At 32.9% G+C, this 24,009-nt stretch overlaps 1 protein-coding gene across 1 annotated transcript in view; it reads right to left on the bottom strand.

The window, feature by feature from the left end:
- TRHDE (thyrotropin releasing hormone degrading enzyme) overlaps positions 1-24,009 on the bottom strand; it is a 396,580-nt gene that overhangs the window by 154,539 nt on the left and 218,032 nt on the right. The window contains exon 6 of the mRNA XM_090275652.1: positions 5,758-5,895. Within this exon, the coding sequence (XP_090131778.1) occupies positions 5,758-5,895 (138 nt within the window). The remainder of the gene's footprint in view (positions 1-5,757; positions 5,896-24,009) is intronic.

Raw genomic sequence — 24,009 nt, 5'->3', positions numbered from 1 at the left:
AGACAATGTACCTTATATAACCCATGGAGCAATTAATAAGTCATATAGGAAATTATGAAGTTTTTAAAAAATATTTTATTGTTATTCTGTTACAGTTGTCCCAATTTATCCCACTTTGCCCTCCTCTGCCCAATCCACTGCCCACTCCCACAATCAGTCCCCACCCTGTAGTCCATGTCCGTAGGTCACTCACACATGCTCTTTGACTAGTCCCTTCCCCTTCTTTCCACCATTATCCCTTGCCCCCTCCCCTCTGGTCACTGTCAGGATGTGTCATGTTTCCATGCCTCTGGTTCTATTGTGCTTGTTAGTTTGTTCTTGTTCATTAGATTACTCTTATAGGTGAGATCATATAGTATTTGTCTTTCATCAACTGGCTTATTTACTTAGAATAATATTCTCCAGTTCCACCCATGCTATCAATTAAGAGTAGTTTTTTGGGTGGAGACTATAGGGTTTTGTATATACACTATCATGTAATCTGCAAAAAAAAAAGGACAGTTTTATTTTCTCCTTTCCAATTTGAATGCCTTTTATTTCTTTTTCTTGTCTGATCTCTGTGGCTAGAGCTTCCAATACTCTGTTGAATAAAAGTGGTGAAAGCAAACACCCTTGTCTTATTCCTGATATTAGGGGGTAAGCTTTTATTTTTTTCCCATTGAGTATGATGTTGGCTGTAGGTTTCTTGTATATGACCTTTATATGTTAAGGTATGTTCCCAATACTCCCACTTTGCTGAGTGTTTTTATCATAAATGGGTGCTGAATTTCATCACATGCTTTTTCATTATTTATTGATATGATCAAGTGATTTTTGTCTTTCATTTTGTTTATGTGGTATATTACACTGATTGACTTATGAATATTATACCATCCTTGCATCCCTGGAATGAATCCCACTTGATCATGGTGTATAATCTTTTCGATGTATTGCTGGATCCAAATTGCCAATATTTTGTTGAAGATTTTAGCATTTATGTTGATCAGAGATATTGGCCTGTAGTTTTCATTCTTTGTTGTGTCTTGACCTGGGTTTGGAATTAGGATAATACTGGCCTCATTAAAAGAGTTTGGGAGTCTTCCCTCTTTTTGACTATTTTGAAATAATTTAAGAAGTATAGGAGTTAGTTCTTCTTTAAATATGTGGTAAAATTTGCCTGTGAAGTTGTCCGGTCCAGGGCTTTGAATTGTTCTTTTAGTCTCAATGTCATTTAATTCTGCTCTTGTCTTTATTATTTCCTTCCTTCTACTCTCTCTAGGCTTTGTTTGTTATTGTTTTTCTGGTTCTTGTAGATGTAAGGTTAGTTTTTTTATTTGAAATTTTTCTATCTTTTTTAGGTAGGCCTATATTGCTATGAACTTCCCTCTCAGGACTACCTTTACTGTGTCCCTTAGGTTTTGGGCTTCTTTGTGTTCATTTTCATTTGTTTCCAGAAACCTTTTTGATTTCTTCCTTGATCTCACTGTTAACCCATTCACTGTTTAATAGCATGCTATTCAGTCTCCATGAATTTGAATGTTTTTGAATTTTTTCCTTGAGGTTGGTTTCTAGTTTCAAGCCATTGTGATCTAAGAAGATGCTTGATATTATTTCAATTTTCTTGAATTTGTTGAGGCTTGTTTTATGTCCTACCATGTGGTCTATCTTTGAAAATGTTCCATGTGCATTTGAAAAGAATGTATATTTTGCATCTTTGGGAAAAAGATCTTGTATATATCAATTAAGTCCATTTGAGATAGAGTATTGTTCAATGCTACAATATCCTTGTTGATACTCTTCTTGGAAGATTTATCAATTGTTGACAGTGGGGTGCTTTGCTATTGATATCTTTCTTGAATCACTCAAGATTTTATTTATATATTTGAGTGCTGCTATGTTGGGTAAATATATGTTTACAAGGGTTATGTATCCTTGATGGATTACTCCCTTAAGTGATATGTAGTGTTCTTCCTTGTCTGTTATGGCCTTTGTTTTGAAATCTGTTATGTCCGATATATAAGTATTGTTACCTCAGCTTTGTTTTTCATGTCTATTCACTTGGAATACTTTTTCCATCCTTTTAATCTGTGTAGATCTTTTGTTCTTAGGTGGGTTTCTTGTAGACAGCATAGATGCAGGTCATGTGTTCCTATCCATTCAACTACCTTACATCTTTTTATTGGAGTATTTAATTTATTTACATTTAAGGTTATTATTGATAAGTGCTTATTCATTGTTACTTTTTATCCTTTGTACCTATGTTCCTCTCTCTTTTTGTTCATCTTCTTAAAGCAGCTCCTTTAGCATGTATTATGATGCTAACTTGGTGGAGATGTACTCTTTTAGTTTTTTTGTCTGGGAAGTTCCTTATTTCACCATCCATTTTACATGAGAGCCTTGCTGGGTAGAGTATTCTTGGTTGTAGGCCTTTGCTTTTCATTACTTGGAATACTTCTTGCCTTTGCCTGCTGGCTTGTAGTGTTTCTGTTGAGAAATTAGCTGATAGCCTTATTATAGCTCCCTTCTATGTTACTAGCTGTTTCTCCCTTGCTGTATTTAAGATTTTCTCTTTGTCTTTAAATTTTGCCACTTTAATTATGATGTGTCTTGGGGGCATCACAATTCCTGATTTTAAGCTATATTACAAAGATATTGTAATCAAAGCAGAACAGCACTGGCAAAAACAAAAAGGCACACAGAACGTGGAATGGACGAGATAGTCCAGATATAAATCCATACATACATGGATATATGGTCAACTAATTTTTGACAGGAGCACTAAGAACACTAGAAAACGCATGGGTAACAGACAGTCTTCAATAAATGGTATTGAGAAAATGGAATATACACATGCAAAATAATGAAACTGGACTCCTATCATATATTACTCAAAAAAAATTAACTCAAAATGAATCAGATTTAAGTGTAAACCTGAAACCATAAAACTTCTAGAAGAAAACAAAGGAGAAAATATCCTTCACATTGGTCTTAGCAATGATTACTTTGATAAGATACCAAAGCACAGGCAACAAAAGCTAAAATAAACAAATGGGACTACATCAAACTAAAGAGCTTTTACACAGCAAAATAAATAATCAATATTTAAAAGGCAAACTACAGAATGGGAGAAGACATTCGCAAACCATATATCTGATTTGGGGTTAAAATCCAAAATGTATAAAGAACTCATACAACTCAATAGCAAAATAACAAACAGTCCAAGTAAAAATGGGTAAAGGACCTGAATAGGTATTTTTATAAACAAGACATATAAATGGCCAATAGGGATATGAAAAGAGGCTCAACATCACTAATCATTATGGAAATGCAAATCAAAACTACAATTGGCTATCAACTTATACCTGTTCGAATGGCTATTATGAAAAAGACAAGAAATAACAAATACTTGCAAGAATATATTAAAAAGAGAACCCTTATGTATACAGTGCTGCTGGGAATGTAAATTGATATAGTCATTATAAAAAGAAATATAAAAGTTCTTCAATAAATTAAAAATAGAACTACCATATGATCTAGCAATCCCAATCTTGGATATATATTCAAAGGAAATAAACTCAGTATCTTTAAAAAATATCTAAAATCATGTTCCTTTTAGCATTTATTCACAGTAGGCGAAATATGAAAACAATCTAAATGTATTTCAATGAATAAATGGATATAGAAATACATATATGTATATACAAACACACATAAATATATAAGGGAATATTATACAGCCATAAGAAGAGAGAAATCATGCCATTTGCAACAACATGAATTAACCTGGAGTCCATTTTGCTAAGTAAAATAACACAAACAGGGAAAGACTAATATTATGTGGTATTAATTCTATGTGGAATTTTTTTAAAAGCCAAGTTCATAGAAAGAGAGAATAGAATTGTGGTGGCCAAAGGCTAGATAAAGAAGAAAATGGGGTAGGTCAAAGGTTACAAATTTTTAGGTGTAAGAAGTTCTGATGATCTAATGTATATCATGGTGAGTATAGTTAATAATACGGTAGCACATATGTGAAAGTTGCTCAGAGTAGATCTTAGTCATTCTCATCATAACAGGAAAGCTAACTATGTGAGGTGATGGATGTATCTTGACCGCAGTAATCATTCCACAATGTGTACGTATATCAAATCATTACATTAAATATATATATATTTGTAAATTATTTTTCAATAAAGTTTTTAAAAATACATTGCTAGAGATAAGTAAGCCAGTATCCTTTATAATGGTGGTCCTAAGAACTGAGGCATAGTGTGTTCATTTATCACATGTGTAAACTGCCAAGCCTTAGCACCAAAATGTAGAGAGGGTGAAATAATAATTACTATATCTTTATTTTCCTACTGTTTTGAATCTGGGCCTTCTTGAATAAATTTGAAATTATTCAAATATAATGAAGCTGGAATAGATGTTATTAATCTGTAAAAGCACATCTATAACATATTTACTCAAAATAATATTTCCTAATATTATTAATCCTGAAGTAAATTGCTATTTACAAACAGTATTGGAATTGGTAATAGGTGGGAAATAACCACAGACATGTCACTAAACTCATCTCAAGCCATCTTAATAAATTATTTCCTGAATTATATCTCAAAAGTAAATATAGTTTAAGGAACTGAATGTGCATCCAACAAAATCTAGCCAAAAACTTCATATATAAAGATCAATTTATATTTTTAATATTTATTTTCTTAAATATATTAAGATATATTTAAATATGATTCTATACTTCCACTTATTTTTATAAAACATCAGAAACACCTTTTTTGAGCCAGTGTGATGATCAGTGACTTGAAAAGATATTTGCTAACACAATTTGTAGTTTTACATATTATAGTATATAATATTCACTAATAATCATTGATATAGTCATTTCCTGAATATAAAACTATATATCTAAATTATTGCTCCAAAGAATTCTGACAAATTATTAGTTGACCTGTAGTTATAGTTAGGAATATTTTGCTCTTAAGGAAAAAATATTAGTAACATTTTTTAAAAATTTAAAACTCATTAAACCAATAAAGTACATACAAATCCCATAAGTGCAATTCAATCTACACTATACCAATGAAGAGTAGACTTTAACAGTATTTTAATAATCATTACATGACTACTAAGTGTTAAACACTGAGATGTACATGCCCATATTAAAATTAGAACTAGAAGATAGAGCTATAAGGAAAATCTTAATCCAAGTAACAATGGAAAATAGTTCATAGTGTATCTTATTTTTATGTCTGGTCATTGCTCCAAAATCTCTGCCATTCAAAGACTAGTCTTTAAATTTTCATTTATTATGCTTAGAATCTAGGAAACATGCTGAATCCCCCACATCTTCCTTAAACAATCTTTATAAAGTACATGTCATGTCACTGTCTATTCAGCTGTCTGCATCAGCCAATCAAAATGAATATTTAAGGGGCATTCATGAAAAATTATTTGTCACTATATGGGTCAGTTTTCTTATTAATAATGTTTAAAATGACATTTAAGTAACCCATTTGTACATCAATTTTATATCAAGTCTCCATTTATTCATTAATATTTCCAATATGTTTATGCATTCTTTGTCAAATATTCATCTCCATTTTACTGATTTAAAAAGCAAATTCCTAATTCATAAAATGATACAAACCTAGTGTTAACTCTATGTTTTCTAGCTCACAGTCCATTTCTATCCAGCCAGGAAGAAGAGAAGAATATAACACATCTGGTGAAATATCCAATTGGCACTTGGGTCTTATCTATTCCCACCTTTTTATATGCGATCCAGTCAAACACCCTGTCAATATCTGTTGCCTGTAGCACTTCCTGTGATACTGGATGGGAACTGGCCAAGCCGTCAAGCAGCATCACTTCATGGAGAACATCCGTCAGAAACCTCTGCTTCTCCTGAAATACAGTAGACAGGGCAATATAGTAGGTGATCCATGGTTATGACAGAACGTGTGCGACGACCTGAACAGAGTCTGTTACTTAATTAATGATGTTCATCAGCCTACATGCTGAGATTTAACTCTAAAGAAAACACAGGAAATAAAATGCCCCTTAAGTTACTCTAAAATGAAAGTGGTTGATTTGAGCACAGGAAACAAAATCAATGAGCTGCAGGTAGATTAAAAACAAAAAATAAAAAACAGTGGACCCTGTGCTTTAACAGTGGTGAAAGCAAATTTGGACAGTGGGCACAAAATGAAACTGACTAAGCTTATTTGTGCATTCTGCAGGGTCAAGACTACAATTCCAGTCTCAAATAACCTTTTGGTTGAGTTCAATATAAGAATAATAACTAAATTTCAGAGCGCCAGTGTTATTTTGTTATTTACACCATTTACTTCTAGTAGCATTTGAACAGCTCGGCCTCTCCCTGTGGCACTTTTGAGCTCTTCTCCCCACTGCCTCCAAACACACATACTTACACACACACATTTGTAATAAAAGGCATTATTGACATGAAACTATAATATCTGTGGATGTATAACATATATGTGAATTCAGCATAATAGACATAAAGTGGAGATCGGTAGGTACTAATATTCCATTGCCTTAAGTTTTGAAAACAGGCAAATTTATGACACTTTTACTCTGCATTCTTGAGACATTAGTATTTGGTCTAATAAAAGCTGATTTGTTATGTTAGGAATAAATTGTAAAAAAAATACCTCTCTGTTGTTTTTGTTTTAGGAAGCCTGCTTTAAAAGAAACAGCTTGGGTTTTCTTAACAAAAAAGCTGGCAGCTATTAGTCCTCCCAGCTTCCTGCCTTCCTTGAGAGAGGAGAGGAAGAAAAAAAGAAGTTGCAAGAGATAACAAGGGCTAAACAGCCACTAGAAAGCTGGGATCTGAGTATCATCGCAGAGGCTAAAGACTGCAACACTTAAATTGATCTAGCTAATTCTGAATTCACTCCTAGAACCTCCTAGCTTTGAACCAGCAGATAAAAATCATGTTACTTCTGAGTGAGTTGTAATTTTGAGCTAAACGTGCAGCAATCCTGGATTTTAAAAAATAGAAATGCAGAATAATTATGCTAAGAAAGCAATAGTTAATTGGGCATATATGTTTGTGTTACTTTAAACCTGGCTGTAAAGACACATTTTTGTTCATCATCATTGACTCAGTGATTTAATATATTTAACCAACAATTTAATTAATGAGCCATCCAACTATATACTATAATGTTTATTTTCTAATAGCTTATGTATATAGTTTATGGACTATGTATCTCATTTCTTCAATTCTTTTTTGGCCTCATCAACGGTCCTTGCTCCAAAGTAACTGAACCAAAAGTTACTCTGAGTCCCAGAAGACTGCTCCGGACCATAAGAGGCCACAATGGGAAGTTCAAGCTTGCAATGAATTAATTGACCAATGTGACCTAAATTAATACTGTATTTCTTCTCAAATTAAATTTCTAATTTAAGATGGAATTAAAGACAATGAAGTTGAACCTTGCGATTTAAAATTTTAAGAACAAAAAGAACTCTTCAAATAGTGATTGTCCATACCATTATGTTACCTGAAAACCTGATCAAAAAATACAGTGTAAAATAAACTTAAAGAGATGTTCCATTTGAATCCTGATTATTAATATTTAGCAACAATAAATATATATTTATCAGTATTAAAATTTAGTAAACATACCTTGGTTTTCAAGATGTGGTTTTTAAGTGGTATCAAGTAAATGGCTATATAATTATAAAAATAAAATCTGAGTTAAATTTCAAAAGTGAAACTTTCTTATTTAAGCAAATATAAGTTATACATGACATATTGCTTCGTGTTTCTGGAGAAAAACAAAAATGAACCTTTGCTAGTCAATAGAATTTCAAGAAGTAGTAATTAAACTTAGTAGTGTTAGTATTAGCAAAAAGAAAAAAATTATACTCTACATTGTTGAAAAGAATGATATTGTGTAATTGAGGGGAAAAAGGTATTAAAAGAGATTAACAGAGAAAGAGAAGGGGGGAAAAAAAGAGAGATAAAATCCTGGCAGAAGAGCACAGAAGAGAGAATACCTTAAAATGAAAAGGAAAAAAGAAAATTCTAGCCAGAGGCAAACTCAATTTAACAAAACTACAAAGGGTTTCCAAGAAAGTGCTAATTTTTTATAAGGACCTGTGTCACCATAAAATAGGAAATGATCTTAGCTTGTCAGTCCCTGGCTGGGACCCTCATCCTCCTTCTCCTCATAAATAACAACAACAATAACAGCAAAAACTACTAAGTATTGATTGATTGCCTACTGCTGACCTGAGACTATGAAAGTTTAAAAGTAAAGTTAAGTAAATCTTGGCTGTTGTGTGAGATAAAAGATAAAACAAAATAGTTGGTCATAGTGATCAAAATGATTATTTCCTCTTACTGGAAATGCTTTAGAATTTTTGGGAAAAGAATAGAATTATTATTTTATAGATACATAACTAAATATCCATATGAATATTAGATGTATACAAATAGTAGAATGATTTATGGAAAGTTTAACGGAAGAGGTAGCTTTTTATCTGACCATCATAGGAACTTTAAACGGCTGTGTGTGTGCATGCATGTGTGTGTGCGGGGGGTGCACATTCAACAGTTACTTTTTATTCTTCTTCATATTTTAAGAACACCACGATACACCATTCTTCCACTTTCAAAAAGCAGCACAATAAGGTAAAATGGAGACTCTATTTACAAGTTTAATGTTAACAGTAACAATAAATCCTACCATTCTAATATAGACAGTCCTTGGAGCTCTTGCATACATGCCTACATTTTAACAATTCTAATAATATTGAAATATATCATATCACACTGAACTATTTCCAAAAATATATTACATTTAAATGTTTGGAGAATAATGCAAAGGCTTTCAGGAAAGTTAACAAAGTTTGAGTAAATACACAGAGTTGAGAATAACACATGGGAAAAAAAGCCACTATTATTTTATTCATTTATTCATTCATACATTTACTTAAAATATGCATTAAAATTCTACTCTATGCCAGATATTGTACCATTTTTAGGGAATAAATATATGACTAAAACCTTAAAAAACTCAAAAGCAGAAGAGAAAGTACAAGACAGTGACAGATAAAAGGCTAACTGTACTATAATATGATGGATGTTACAAAACACAGAGGGTAAAATGATTAATTTATTTGGAAAAAGCTTCAGAGAGGAAGTGAATGGATTGTTAAAGGATGAAGGGTTATTTGGATGAATAGGGGAAGCAGCTAAAAAGGTGTGGGGTAAGTCCAAAGAGAGGAAACATGAAAAAAGCTAGTGTGTTTGAATCCTCAGTTATCAGTATAATGAGTGGGTTCTTAATAAATAGGCAGTAGCAGACATAATGATTCAACAAAAGTAGTGTTGGGAAAATTAACCATCTGCGGTATACAGGATGCTATGGTGTATGTAGAGACAAGAGACAGAAAGTGGCACTTGTCCTAAGTGGGGATGTGGTGACGATGCATTAAAACAAACTGTTGCTCAAGGACTGTTAGAGCTGCATATTTTGAATGAATATCAACTGAAATTGATTCTTTAATGCCTTGGTTCCCCTAGTGGTTGATGGAGAGGAAGTACTAAGAGATAAACTACATGGCTTCTAGACTTGATGGAATTTTTTTTAAGGGGGGGTGTTACTGACAGAAATGGAGAAGTGAAAAAAGTTTAGTTTAGAGGTCAAGATAAAAGATCAACTTTATATTTTGCAAGGGACACATCAATGAAGATCCAAAAGCAATATGCTTTACAAGCAACTGAAAGCAAAAGCCTGGGTCTAAGATAAGGAGCCAAGTGCTAAATAATTTTTGGCAATAAACTTTAGTCTGTAATAAAAGATAAATAAAGTCTCAGAAAGAATTCACTCTTTTTATTATTTCTTATAATATTAGCCTTTCATAAGCTGGCATTTGGTAATATATATAAAGGGAATTATTAAGAATTATTATCATAGCATTAGATACACCTGAGAAATTGCGTTCCTGGATGTATCAAAATGGCTGCCTGAGCATGTGAAGTTCTGAAGGGTTAAGAGTGAATATGCCTGGTCTAACTGAAGTCATGGTGATGAATGGGAAAATAGGAAATACCATTGAAAGGTGGGGCTGTCAGTAAGTTTCTATAGATGGCTGACTAACTTTACCGAAGAGAAATACCAGCAGACATTTTGTCACCAGAAAAGAAAGAAAAAAATCAGAATAATCTGAACTGAGATAAAAGGAAATCAAGTACATCAAACCAGATAAGGCAGATGAGAGCCAAGCCTGAGCCAATTCAAGCAGTAGTGAGGCGCTCATACACATTAAGAGAGCAGAAAAAGCAGTCTCAGGGCAATGGTGGGTAGAATCAGAGCAGCTCCCAGCATTCAAATTTTGTTTGTTTGTTTGTTTTGTTCATTAGATTCCACATATGACTGAGATCATATGGTGGTATTCGTCTTTTTCTGACTGGCTTATTTCACTAGCATAATAATCTCCAGGTCCATTCATGCTGTTGCAAAATCAGTTTGTTTAGACTAGACATGAACATAAATGGCTCTTCTGGTATTCCTAGGACAAAAGACAGTCACACTGCTGCACAGAATCCTAGGCTGGAAGAAAAATATCTGCCACTCACTAGTTTTATGATCTTGAGCAAGTTACTCAAACTTTTCAGACCACAGCATCCTCATTTGTAAACATACGTGGTTGTGAAGATCAAGTAAGAGATTTTTTTCCACAAATATTTACTGAACACCTGCTATATCCAAGATAGTATGCCTGGTTCTGGGGATAAAAGGATATAAAGACATCAATCTGACCTTCAATGATTTTATAGGAGTGAAACAACAGACAAAGATAAAACCAAGTATTAAAACACCACCTGCTATATGTAAAAATGGAAGTAGGTTCAAGATATACTGTGACCGCACAGAAGGCTGTATTTGCTCTGCCGAGGAGAAAGCAGGAAAAGCTCCTGAACTGATATTTTGAGTTGAATCTTTAAGGATAATTTGAGTTTTCTGGAAGCATACAGCACAAAGGGGCATTTTGGACAGCAAGAAATACATGGGAAAAGTCTTGGAGGTCTGAAACAGCGTAAACTGTTAGGGAGCCCAGAACTTTGTGTGGCAGGAGGTGAGTATAATGAGTAAATGACTAATGATTAGCACAGACAGACAGACAAGCACAAAATCATGAAGGATCCTCTATGCCAAGTTAGGAAGCTAGAATTTAAAAAGTGACATCATCAGACCTACATTTAGAGAGAGAACTATGAATAAATAGTGGGAAGTGAACCAGAGTGCAAAGCACCTGGAAACAAAAGTAGGACAGAAGTAGGACAGTGCTGAAGAATTATGCACAAATAGCACACAATATGGGCTTTATCTTTGTGATCACAGAACGGTGCACCAATTATTTCTCTAAAATTTAGTCAATTTTTGGATGGCCAATGGTGACAAAACAAGGTATTTACTTTGGAATTCCAAAATGTATGAGTGAAATGTAGATGTAAATAAACATATACAAAGACATAGATACAGATAGGTATGTAAATATACATCCAAATAGATACAGATATTTTCCTTTTCAGCTTGTTCACTTGTTTATATAAAGTGACACCTTATTCCAGGGTTTAATATCACAATGTCCTCTTAATTGAAGATAAAGTTACTTTCTAATCCTTGGTATCAAATCAGTAAGAATGTCTGATAAAAATTATTGAAACAATGTAATCTAATTCCATACATGTTTATTGACTGCTTCATATATATATGTTGTATGTTAGAGGTTGGGGAGTCAAATACAATTGGGACACAATTCCTGCCTCCCAGCAGCTCCCATTATGATAGGGAAGATAATGCTATTTGATGGCTGAAGTATTAGTAACATAAACAAAGTACTATGGGAGTAGATAGTAGAGGAAAATTTAGAGGTAAAAATGCTTTCAGTGTCTATGACCATGTTGATTCAACCTCAATTTATTTATTACAAAGAGAAGAAATAAGATACATGTAATCTATGTTTTACCTCTGTGGAAATCTATATTACCACAAGATAGAGACATTTAAGATTTCATAGGTTAAATAAACAAAATGCCACATGAATCATTACTAATCTGAAGCCCTTGCTTACACAAGGCTAAAGTAAGGGATACAGGTATACCCAGCATTTCATGATTTGGCTTTTTACTGTGGTAAAAATTAAAATAATGACAAAGTATAAAGCAGAGGAATATGATCAAGAATTCAAACAAGAAATGCAAATACATTTGGGGAAAATATTTATCAGTTTTTATCAGAGCTATTGTATCTCTAACTTTGTATCTTTGTATATTGTATCTATAACTTTGCAATTGTCATCTTTTGTAAACATATAACATAATGCCATACTTATAAAAATTAGAAATTATTTGGATTCCAATTTTCTTAAAATGTCAAAAGGCTTATATTCTGTAATTTTATATTGTCATCCTACAAATTTATAAATTTTTATAAGACCAAAAATTTTTAAGATTTACTCAGTTGAAAGTTAGCTAGATATACTTGTGAAATACTGTCCTTGTTTAGCTGATTAACATTTTATAGAGAGCTAAATCATACTGATAGATGAAATAAAACACTAAAGGGGTAGTGAAAATTTCCACAAAATAACATACTATAAAATTAACATTCCAAAATATCATCTTTAAAATACACATGCATAGCTTGTTAAAACAGTCCATTTATGTTAAAGTTAAACTTGTGTATAAATGCACATATATACAGTAAGCATTGAAGAATAATTTTTAAAATAGTCACCATTAATGACTACAATTAAATAAGCACTATAATTAAATTGTTGCCTCTGTATTTGTTCCATAATCTTTTACAGAAAGTGGTACTGGAGCACAATAATCCAGGCAGATCTCTATTGATATAACAGTATTCTGTGATTTCACACCAGCTTTACACCAAGTAACTGAAATGTATTCTTTTTTTTCTTAACTATCAACCACATTTCACCTACTGCCAAGCCACAACTCTTCTAAGATGACTTAACCAATGTACAAACTAAAAAAGCAATTATATTTCTATAAGAGTATCTTGGATGATTTAATAAACCTCTCATAACCCCAAATAACTCCCTGCACAGGTTTTTATGAACTGTCGTATTCTCAAACATGACTAGCACAAAGAGAGTGGGTTAAATTGTGAGTCTCTTCAATGACTACATCCTTCAGCTGCCTTATGTTTTGTTTGTGACATCCAAGTTAAATCCATCATTTCTCATATTATCCAAGATGTGTCACAGCTGAGGTAAAATGCTAAGATGAAACACAAAATGTACTGCATGGTATACAACCAAATTCTGAACATTCTGCAGACTTACTCAAGATGCTTCAAGTTACAGAAATATTCATTGGCATGGTTACCGTCAATGAATCACTCATGTTTTTATTAATTATAATATTACTGGGTCTTCAGAAACAATCATGAAGGTACTTCAAATGATGTCAATCATAATAATAATTATGAACAGGTTGTCTAATTACACAGCTCATTCTGATTCTAGCAGCCCAAAAATTCTCTGTGAAAAATCACCATATGCCATGTGTTTTCATATAACCCTCTACAAATGTTCATATTATTTGGCTTCCCTTTATTTTTTAGAATTTCTTCGCTTCTTTCCCTCTATTTTCCTTCATTTATCCAATATAAGTTTCATATATTTTAATCTCAATATCCTTTTAATTCAATAAATGAGTTTCTAATATAGATATAGAAACTATTATAATCATTCATAAATGATCCAGTGACCTTCATTTCATAATTTTTTGTTAACTTTTGGCCAGACTTTTATTATTGAACACTTCATAGATGCTATACTTTGGGTAAAATGCTGACAAATAATGGTGAAATAAGCAATTCTTAACTTCAGGAATCATATTGGTTAGTGGGGGTATCTATGTCCTGTCCTTTGTTAGATAATGAACTCATTCTCACTCTTCTCTGTCATTCAGATCTCCTTCATAGACTTGAAGCTCCTGAGAGATAAGTTTCTTCTTCTTTTTAATAATCCTATCTCAACTTGACAGAATCTTTTCCTCTATCTCTATGCTAAATTTTTGGACAAGCTGATGAGACATTTCAAAAAAATCAAGGTTGCCAATCTTTTTGATATACATTTCTTCATCACATTTGTCACAAAAGAATATCTATTTTTAGGTACATTAATAAAAAGCCAATTAAGCACTATAATGTTTTATTGATAAGATATAATTAAGAGTATTTTTAATGTATACTGAATAATCATCTTAAACAGGTTAGATTTCTGTTCAAATGCTCATGGAAACTTTCTTATAGCATTCAGATCTAGAAGAATTCCAAGAACAAACTAATCACATCCCAAAAATTATTAACATGGTTACTAAGTGGCTAATTCATCTTATGTCATTTTAATTTGTGAAATAAATAATTCAAATGACTTAATACTAAAACAACATATTAGCTTTATGAATAAAATATATTAAATAACACATTTTGTACTTCAATTTCAATACTTATGACATAAATGGTCAGTTCATCAAATACCCTTAACCTGATAAGAGCTTATACTTGTTGCCAGAAGTATACAGAAGTCTGTATTTTTCAATGAAGATAACAAGCATTTTTTTTATTTGAAATATTTAATAACCCATACATAAACAACTCCAGAGCTCATAGAGTGCCTATCGGCCAGAGAGTTAACCAATTTAGAATGAGAGTTCCATGTTTATTCCCAGACTTTATATTATTGTATCTCAAAGTAGACTATTATAATATACATGGGTGAACAAAAAAATTAGAGCACTGTGCCATTGTGACATTATTTTGAATTAATAAAACTATTCTAATAATCATAACCTACATGTTTTTTCCACATGAATAACAGTAAACCTATTGTTGCTGACCCCTGAATGTAAATTGATTATAAGGCTAGTAGAAAAAATTTTTACCATTCAGAAGGCAAAATCTGGACTAGTAATACATTTATAAACTTCAAAAAGATTAAAATATTAGCATTCCAGAATTACTCAGAAATGTAGTAGGTATATTCAAAAGTATTGTGTGAAGGCAATTTCTCTGCTCTTACTAACTTTTAATATGTAATACACAATATATTTCATTATAAAACAATTTTTAAGACCCTAAAGTCAATACCATTCTATTTAAGTACCTAATAAGGAGAATAATATTGATAACAATGGTAGTAGGAATAAAAGTTGCTCTGATTCTTAAAACTATCCTCTGACAAAACAGTACAGGTATTTCATACATATTTTGAAGACGGAGAAACAAGATCACATAACTAGTAAGTGTCAGAGAGTCATAAATTTAATCCAGGGGATAGGTAGAAAAAAAGGAATTGAACTTCATTCTAGGTAATTGCCAAGAATTTACTCTGACAAAAATAATTTAACTAAATCGGTAAAATAGGTCTGTGAGGCTTTGAAGGGCATTGCTGTTTCATCCTCATCTGTGTACTCCCCAACTCTAACCTAGAAGCTTCCAAAAATGGTCATCCGATCAATGTTTGTCAAATAATAAAAAATGAACAAATCAATAAAAATCAATTCTGAGAAATATCTTGCCAATTAGGTTTCAAAAACATGCCATCAAAATGCTTAGCAACAAAAAGGAAAATATTATTTTATTGTGAGAAGTCAAATTACTTTGTGCTATGACCTGTCAGCTTTCAAAAGAAGCCCAGGATTCCAAAAAAACTACTTTTTGTCTTAAAAGTAAAGCAATGAATTTTGCTTAAAAAGTTCATATTTTTAAATGGTCATTTTCAATAGTGTATTGTGTTTAAGGTCCTTCAAATTGGACTAATCATGTGGATAGTTAGGAAGAGTATGAAATTAATGCCGAATTTGGCTCTGAAAGAGCAATCAACCTAAACTTATCTTTAATCAGACAATTTGAGAAATAAGTATTTAGAAGAAAATATCTCACCATACTAATACCAACACAAATGCAGCCAAAAGAACAGAAATCTTTTTTTTTTTTTTTAGTACTTATCTTCCAAGCAAAGCTGTAAATCTTAGAGAAAGGACTCAAAAGGGAACTTAACAGAGCAGAAAGACATTCAAAATTTAAATTTAAAAAGTGGCTATTGTAACTAGGTAAATCTGAATGAATATCAGAGAACATGTTTAGACCATGTTATATAAAAATAATAAAAGGCAGCTAAATGTTCTTATTGTTCCATCATTTGGCTGATCTGCTGAGAGACACTGCACTGACTTTTAGTTTCCAGATATATCTATGAATATGAAGTCTGATTTATGTTATGGATCTGTGTTTTTTGCGCTATTCCATAAACAAAGCAAACAAAGCAGAAATAAATTTCTAAATTTATTCACACCTACTAACTAAAACCAACACACTAAAGATAAAATACATTGTATGACCAATATAGAGCAATTTCATGTTAATAATACCATGGGGTTTATTCCATAAAAATTAGCAAAACAAATGACTCATTTTAGGTACTCGATAAGTCTTTGAATGAATTAATGAACAGAATGAATGAAACATATGACTGAATGTAATAGCAAAGAAAAAGTGGCAGTGACCCTAAAACTAGTTTATATAAAATAATTGAAGTAGTATACTGTTAACAGCATTCAAGAGAGGCACCACTGGACTTTCAATCTGAAGAAATGGAAACAAAATGATAAAAGGAATTAACTGGACACAGGTATTTGAAGTAGATTCTTAGAGGGGAAAAAAAGGCATTCTCACATATCTTAATTTTTAAAGACAAACGTGACCCAAACAGGACACTCTAATTGTTAGAAAAAAATTGTTACATCAATCCAAGGTAGAGAGAAAACGCTAATGAAATGAATAGTTTCAAAAGGGGCTTACTTAAACTTGTGAATGGTAGATCACAGAGGTAGTTCAACTTAATGTCAAAATATGTTCTACCCAAATTATCATTTTGAATTTCTGGTTGAGAAGAGATGCCCGAGTAATAGACTGCATGGTGGCCCAGCCGTTACTAGCCTCCACAAGCTCAAGAAAAATGCTAATAAAGTAGTGTACTCTCAAGATACCTAGCAGAATGTCTTACTCTATTTCACAGAGAATAAATACTTATAAAGTGTTTAATGGCACACATTCTTTCTCTCTCTCTCTCTCTCTCTCTCTCTCTCTCTCTCTCTCTCTCTCTCTCTCCTTTCTTTGCTATTATCTCTTCACAGGAGGTTCTTTTGCATTTTTTATTTGCATAACTTGAACTCACTATTTTCATTTTTGACATTCTTGTCCAGTAACATCTGAACAGTGTTAAGGTAACCTTGATGAAAAGAAAAACAAGTCCCATTAAGTGTTATGGACTGAGACAGTGACTCCTTGCTTAGAAATGAGCTGTGTTCTGATGCCTTTTGAAACATATAGCTGCCTGATTAAGGACGATTAATAATTAGAAAACTAATAAATTATTCTCTGGTTGCCCATTTAGTCTCCAGCTTTCATTTCTGGGTGTGTTTGTGTGAGAAGCTTTGCAACGCAAATTCTTTCTAATATATTTGGTAAAGGCTGAATGATATTAGATGTTGAACAATTCATATATTTTAGGAAGTTAAAGATTTTTACCAGGGATGGCAAAAGGGACAGATTAAACAGTAGCACAGTGGTATAATCTGCTATTGCCAATTTTATATATCACATAATTTTGTTATAAATTTTAAGTTTATTAATATTTTGGTTTATTTAGTGACATCTGATGATTTTAACATGTTGAAATATTTTTTGCTTATAAAATTCTCTTACTTGAAAAGGAAAAAAATGAATGGGTTAATTTTCCCTGCAATATTTCTTGATATAAAAAAGTACAACCTTGCATTATTGTTAGGCTCCAGGTTCAGTTATGGTTTTGTTTTTTTTTTTATTGTTTGTTTTTTACGAAGTGTTTAATCTTATCAATTTATTGGTTGCTTTTGAAATTCCTAAAGAAATATATAAAGACCTTGACATTTTGCAAACCTGATCACAGTTTTTGGGAAAAAAAATACTTCATTCTGAAGGGAATGCTCACTTATCTTTTATCTTTAAATTAAAAATATAGAAAATCTGAAACACTTCACATCTTTCTGAACAAAATTACTTTCCATTAAAAAAAAATTCTTGTATTTTTAAATTAGTGGTGGAACATGGAAGAGCTGCTGCTTTCGAAGCAATAAACAAGCACCTCTGTTTGTTTGTTTGCTTCACCCTGAGTCCTACCACTCCAAATCCGAGGACCCGGAACCTGTCCACAGCCCTGCAAAGCGAGGCTTCCCGCTGGATCCCCCCAGTCTGGGCCGACTTTGTGCTTCCTAACGTTAGCATGATGCGTTATCTGAAGCAACTGAAGCAACCGCCTTACACAGTCAATGGGCTGAGTCTGACCACTTTGGGCGTGGACTCGTTGCACCCCTTGGTGGGCTACCTGCGCATGGTTTAAAAATCAAAGAGCTAAGTGCCACCAACAACAGCAACAACATAGCATGGCCTTTGGGAGCATGGGCTATGGATCTTATTTGATCCCTGTACATCATCAGCCTCCCGGAGCAGGGCCTGGGCTAAACTCAGCCCTACAGGTGACCAGTGCAGTTACCAGCCATCTCCATCAGTCCCCAGCTTCTCCTCCCACCCCAGGAGATGGAGCTTCAAGCTTGGGTTTTAACTCAACCACTGATTGCTTAGTTTATAAGGACCAAACTGCCTCCTGGAAGCTTACCTTCAATACTGACTGCTTGGATTATAAAGATCAGACATCCTTGTGGAAATGCCAAGTTTTGTGAAGACCTGTATAACCTCTTTTTGTGGGTGAATTTTAAATATACTGGGCTGGGCATTCCAGTTTCAGGCAGACATTAGTTAAAAGGCTTAGATGGAATGATGCTCAGACTCATTTTCTGATCAAATTGTGAGGGAAAGGAAGGAAGGACATAGCTTTCTTAAGCAGAGGTGTTCCAACACTTCGGCCAATCCCTGGTTGAATTTTAGGAATGGACAGTGTCTCAAGCTCACTCATACTTCATAGCCAACTGTTAGTTGGCACCGGACACCTTTTCAGGGCTGTGTGAATTGTGTGACTGATTGTCCTAGAGGCACTGCTTTATTTTAAAAATAATCTTCCTAAGGAGTCAATTTGTCGTTAAAAGACAATCAGTGTGGATCTCATATAAATGATACATCTGTGGTTTTTAATCTGTGCTAGACTTCAAAATTATATGCCACCTTGAACTCCACCTCTGCAGGGGGTCTTCTGTGATTAAATAGGTTACAATTATAAGCAAAATTCAGAGCCACTGAATACTTATCTAAAAAGACTACCTTTAGCAGGACATGAGCTGCACCAAAACTTGACAATAAAAAGTCTCTGCTAGTAGAGTGAGAGCAGAGAAACAAAAGGACACTAATTCATCTGTAATCTGCTGTTGGTAAACCGAGACATTCGTCACTTATTCTGACCCTGATGAATTTATAAACTGAGATCATTGCTGTTTATGCTTCCAGACATCAGCTGGAAAAGTTACCTATGCATAAATGATTTCCTGAATTTGGCATATATGTTGTTATATTAAAATAGTTCTAGCACACAAAAAAAATCATCCTTTAATTAAGAACATACATGAAATTCCAGTCGCATCTTTTTTTTAAAGTTTTTTCAATCATATAGGGAAAAAAAAATGTGAGGTAATGTGACATAGAAACCTCCCAGACACATACTTGAATATATAGAAATATATGTGAAATATATAAACACTAATGAATTATGTTTGTTTTTTTCTTCCCATTCTAAAGATATTTTATTTAATAAAAGCTAGTTATCCATTTAAAACAGTAAATGAAGCAGATTTACATTTTCTGAGACATAACACGCCTTGATAACATTTGAGCTCTTCAAAAGCTTCTATTTCCCAAAGAGCTGTGAAACCAGTCTTCATTCTTGTAAAATAACTATAAGTGTAGACAAAAGTTTCAATGTATTATCTATTCTTCGGTTCTATTTTTATCCTCAAAAATGTATTTGTCCCATAAAACTTCTAAGTCAATTAATGTACTTTACCAATTAACAAATAATTATATGGCCTTATTTGTTCTTCTTTCTAATAGATGCCCTTAACAGGACTACCAGTACATCACTGAGATATTATGTAAAAAGCACAGAATTAGTCCCAAAATGAGAGAAAATAGAAACACAATTTGTTATTATATCAGCCTCAGTGAGAGGTATTTTAACATGTCAGCAACAGGTGCAGTTCCTGTTTTAAGTGTTATTCCTTGCTAGAAATTCGTAATATCTCTTCAGTCACCATCGGTTAGAATCCAAGTCTCTGGCCTGCTTCTTAACACTAAAATCCTTTTGGGATTACCATAATTAGTACACTGTTATGGAGTATCAGTCTAATCCTCAATGCATTGGGTGTATGCACAATAGAACTCCTCCTACGATTCCCCAGACTTCAGATATGACAGAGCAAACTCTTTCCTCTAATACATCAGCTACTGTACTCATTCCAGCGTTTTCTTCTGTATACTGTCTTTATCTTTATATAGACCTATTTTCTAACAATGCCTAAAATTACTCTGACCACTAATGTTAAGGAAAAAGCAGCCCTTTCTCCCAGAAGACAAGGCTATAGTTCCCCAGTTCGTCTAAAATGAGAAAAAAAATTTTTTTTCTACACTTAAAAAAAAAAAGGTCTATGTTTTCAGCAGGAAGAAACAAGACTTGCAGTGGTGTGGGGAGAGGGAAGAGTAAGGGAAAGAACAGAGATGTCCATTTTGGAGACTGTTACCCCCAGGAGACTCACACAGGCACTCCTCCTTTCCTTCTAGTTTTTCAAAGCAAATGTCACTTTTAAGCTACTGAACAGGATAAAAGAGACCACGGACTCTTGGGACTAGTCATAAGAAGCCTTTAAATGTTTTACGTTCAATACGTATCAGTCATTTGAGAATAAAATATAACCAACAAGTTGAAAAAAAATGAGGTCACCTTCTAATTCACTGAAAACTTATGAGTGAAATATTATATGTGGATTTTGATCATAATAAACACAACTATATGAAAAATCATGTATGTATGCATAATTTATTTGGCATTCAGTATTTATAAAGTAAGATACTAAGATGAATATTTAATTCCCAAAAGTCTTTCTGTAACTCCATAGCTCAACTGGGAAAATTTATCTTGATATTTATAAATTGTGAGCAATAGTACCGATATACCAACTATTTCTGAAACATACATTAACTAACTTTGAGAAGCATGTGAAAGTATCTTCCCTATAGACATTAAATCAAAGATGGGCTTCAGAAATGAACAGCTGAACCAGTAAAATATTTACTAAAACCAAGATTTTTCTCTCTCTAGTTTTCTGAATAGTAGAGTGCTTATTTTCATTTGTAACAGTTAAGCAGTATATCTTTACATTTAAACTGTAAAAAAACATTGAACTCAATAAACCCTATACAGCAGTCCCCCTATTCACAGTTTCATTTCTCCATGGTTTCAGTTACATGCAGTCAGTTATGATCCAAAAATACTAAATGTAAAGTTCTGGAAATAAATGATTCATAAATTTTAAATTGAATGCTTCTCTGAGTAGCATGATTGAATCTCACAATGTCCCATTTTGTCCCACCAGGGATTTGAATCACCCTCTCTCCAGTGTATTACACTGTATACTCTACTCATCTGTTAGTCACTTAGTAGCCTTCTCAGTTATCACATTGGTTATCAGATCAATTATCAGAGAGAGAGAGAGAAAGAGAGGGAGAGAGACCACATTCACATAACTTTTATTACAGTATATTTTATAATTGTTCTATTGTATCAATGGTATTGTTGTTAATCTCTTACTGTGCCTAATTTATAAATTAAACTTTATCATAGACATATGCGTATAGAAAAAAATTAAAACAGTCTATGTAGAGTTTGGTACACTCCATGGTTCCAGACATCCACGGGGGGGTTTGGAACATCTATCCCCTTCATAAGGGGAAAACTACTGTTTCTATTTCATTTCACCAATAAGTTTCTCAACTTCTCTTTGAATGAAAATAAAATAATTTAAGAAGTAAAGATAATTATATTGCAAAGTTAAATTTTGCCGGTAACTGTCTTTGGAGCATTATTAAAATGATACCGAGTCTAATGGCAGAATTCGTTTTTACTATTTTTGTCCTGCCCATGCTAGGGACAACTGACAACATTTATCAAGATTTTGGTCAATACACTTTGAGATACCCTGAATATTTAGCATAATCAAGTTTAGTTGCATGATTCTTCATTAATATGTATCTTTATGTCCAGGTATGTATCTTCATAAAAATTTAGGGAGAATTCCCAGTTTTCAGACTTTATTAGTATATAAAGTTATTGCTGTGTGAAGCTCCATAACATCCTAATTGATTTAATAAAAGAACATACACTCATAGTTAGTAATTCTCATTATAGCAGCACATCCTTACAACACTATATTCAGGAAACCAAAGGACACACCTACAATATGGATATAAATTATAATGAAAGCTATGCATTATGCATAGGGGATATGATTTTGCCTGCATTGGCACCAGGTCCATAAAGTAAGGAACTCTTCACAGTATAATTTTATTATATATCCTTTTCCTGCATTAAAACTTTATCATAATAGTTTTTTATATTAAAATAAGAATTATTAAAGTTTAGTAACTATGTTTCATGAGTCTCCTTTTCTTCTTTTTGAAGAAATACAGTAAGATTTAATATAGCTGCCATTAATAGCATACTGTGACTTGACCCATTCAATAATGTTGGATAAAATAACTTTGATAAAATAACATCAAGCAAAATGACTACTTGCTATGAAATGTATCCTTAGCCCTGAGCTGAAGAAGTTGCTTCTGATGATCTCGACACTTACGTTTGATGAATGAAACATTATACAAGACCTGTGTTCTTAAAGAATAGTCTATGTCACCAGTATAAATAAGAATTGATTCAGTGAGACTGAGTCTAGCTACAAAGATTATAGTAATTATTTTGTAATCTATATATAATTGCTATAAGTCTAGAGTGTCAAAATAGGCTGCTGGGGCTGGAAATATTAGGGCATCTATACATAAAATCAATGCACCCTTCCAATGCAGCATTCATTTTCTAGGTTCATGATGCCTGTTCACATCTGTGTAGTGTTCATACATTTCAAAGAGGCCACCAGTTTTTTATCTTCACCAAAATTATGTGAGTTTGCTAAATCTGTACAATTGCCCCATTTTTCAAATGATAAGGATGAGCCAGAGAAGTGCAATGCCTTACCTGAAATCTCAATTTCTTCTTTCCAATCCATTCCTCTCACCTTACATCATACTACCTGTAAAGGCCCATATCTTTAAAATGATACTCTTAATTTGTTTGTTGGGAAACAAAACTATCATAACAGTTTTTAATTCATGTAGTGTTCCTGAGATAAAACTGGTTATTTCTGTATCAGAAACTGGTTCTGAAAACACACACAGATATATACAAAACCTAAGATTTTACTAATAGTTAAACAGCCTAAATGAGTACATGGACCTACATGAGTAGAAGAGCTTCCTTTGAAAACACTATGCAATTCTGGGTTTCTTTACTGCTATTCCACTGAAAGTAGGTTGTAATGGTAATCCCCCTAGCAAATTGAAATAGTATGTCAGTTCTTGAGCTTCGGTGTCTACAAATGATAAAAGCACTGTTTTTGAGATTAAAGGCAAGAGAAGTCAGCGTTCTGCCATTTCTTTACTCCTGACGTGAGTCTGACTTCTGGTTTTCCTATTTTAAGCCAAGCTCTAGTGAAGTTCAAGTCATGCACCCTAGGTAAGCTTTTGTGCATATCACAGTAACATTAGTCACTGCTGACACAGCCATAACTCTTGTCCTTCCCCGTATTTCTTTCACTCTTTTGCTGATGCCATTATGAAAAATAGCACTGACACAGCCTGAATGTCTCTTAGTACCTTCTTTTATTTACATGGCTAACTTATTGTTAAAATT

The sequence above is a fragment of the Furipterus horrens genome, unplaced genomic scaffold (genome assembly GCF_987537825.1).
Source record: "Furipterus horrens unplaced genomic scaffold, mFurHor1.1.pri manual_scaffold_4, whole genome shotgun sequence".
Classification (NCBI taxonomy): Eukaryota; Metazoa; Chordata; class Mammalia; order Chiroptera; family Furipteridae; genus Furipterus; species Furipterus horrens.
This window is presented reverse-complemented; position numbering and strand designations above follow the sequence as displayed.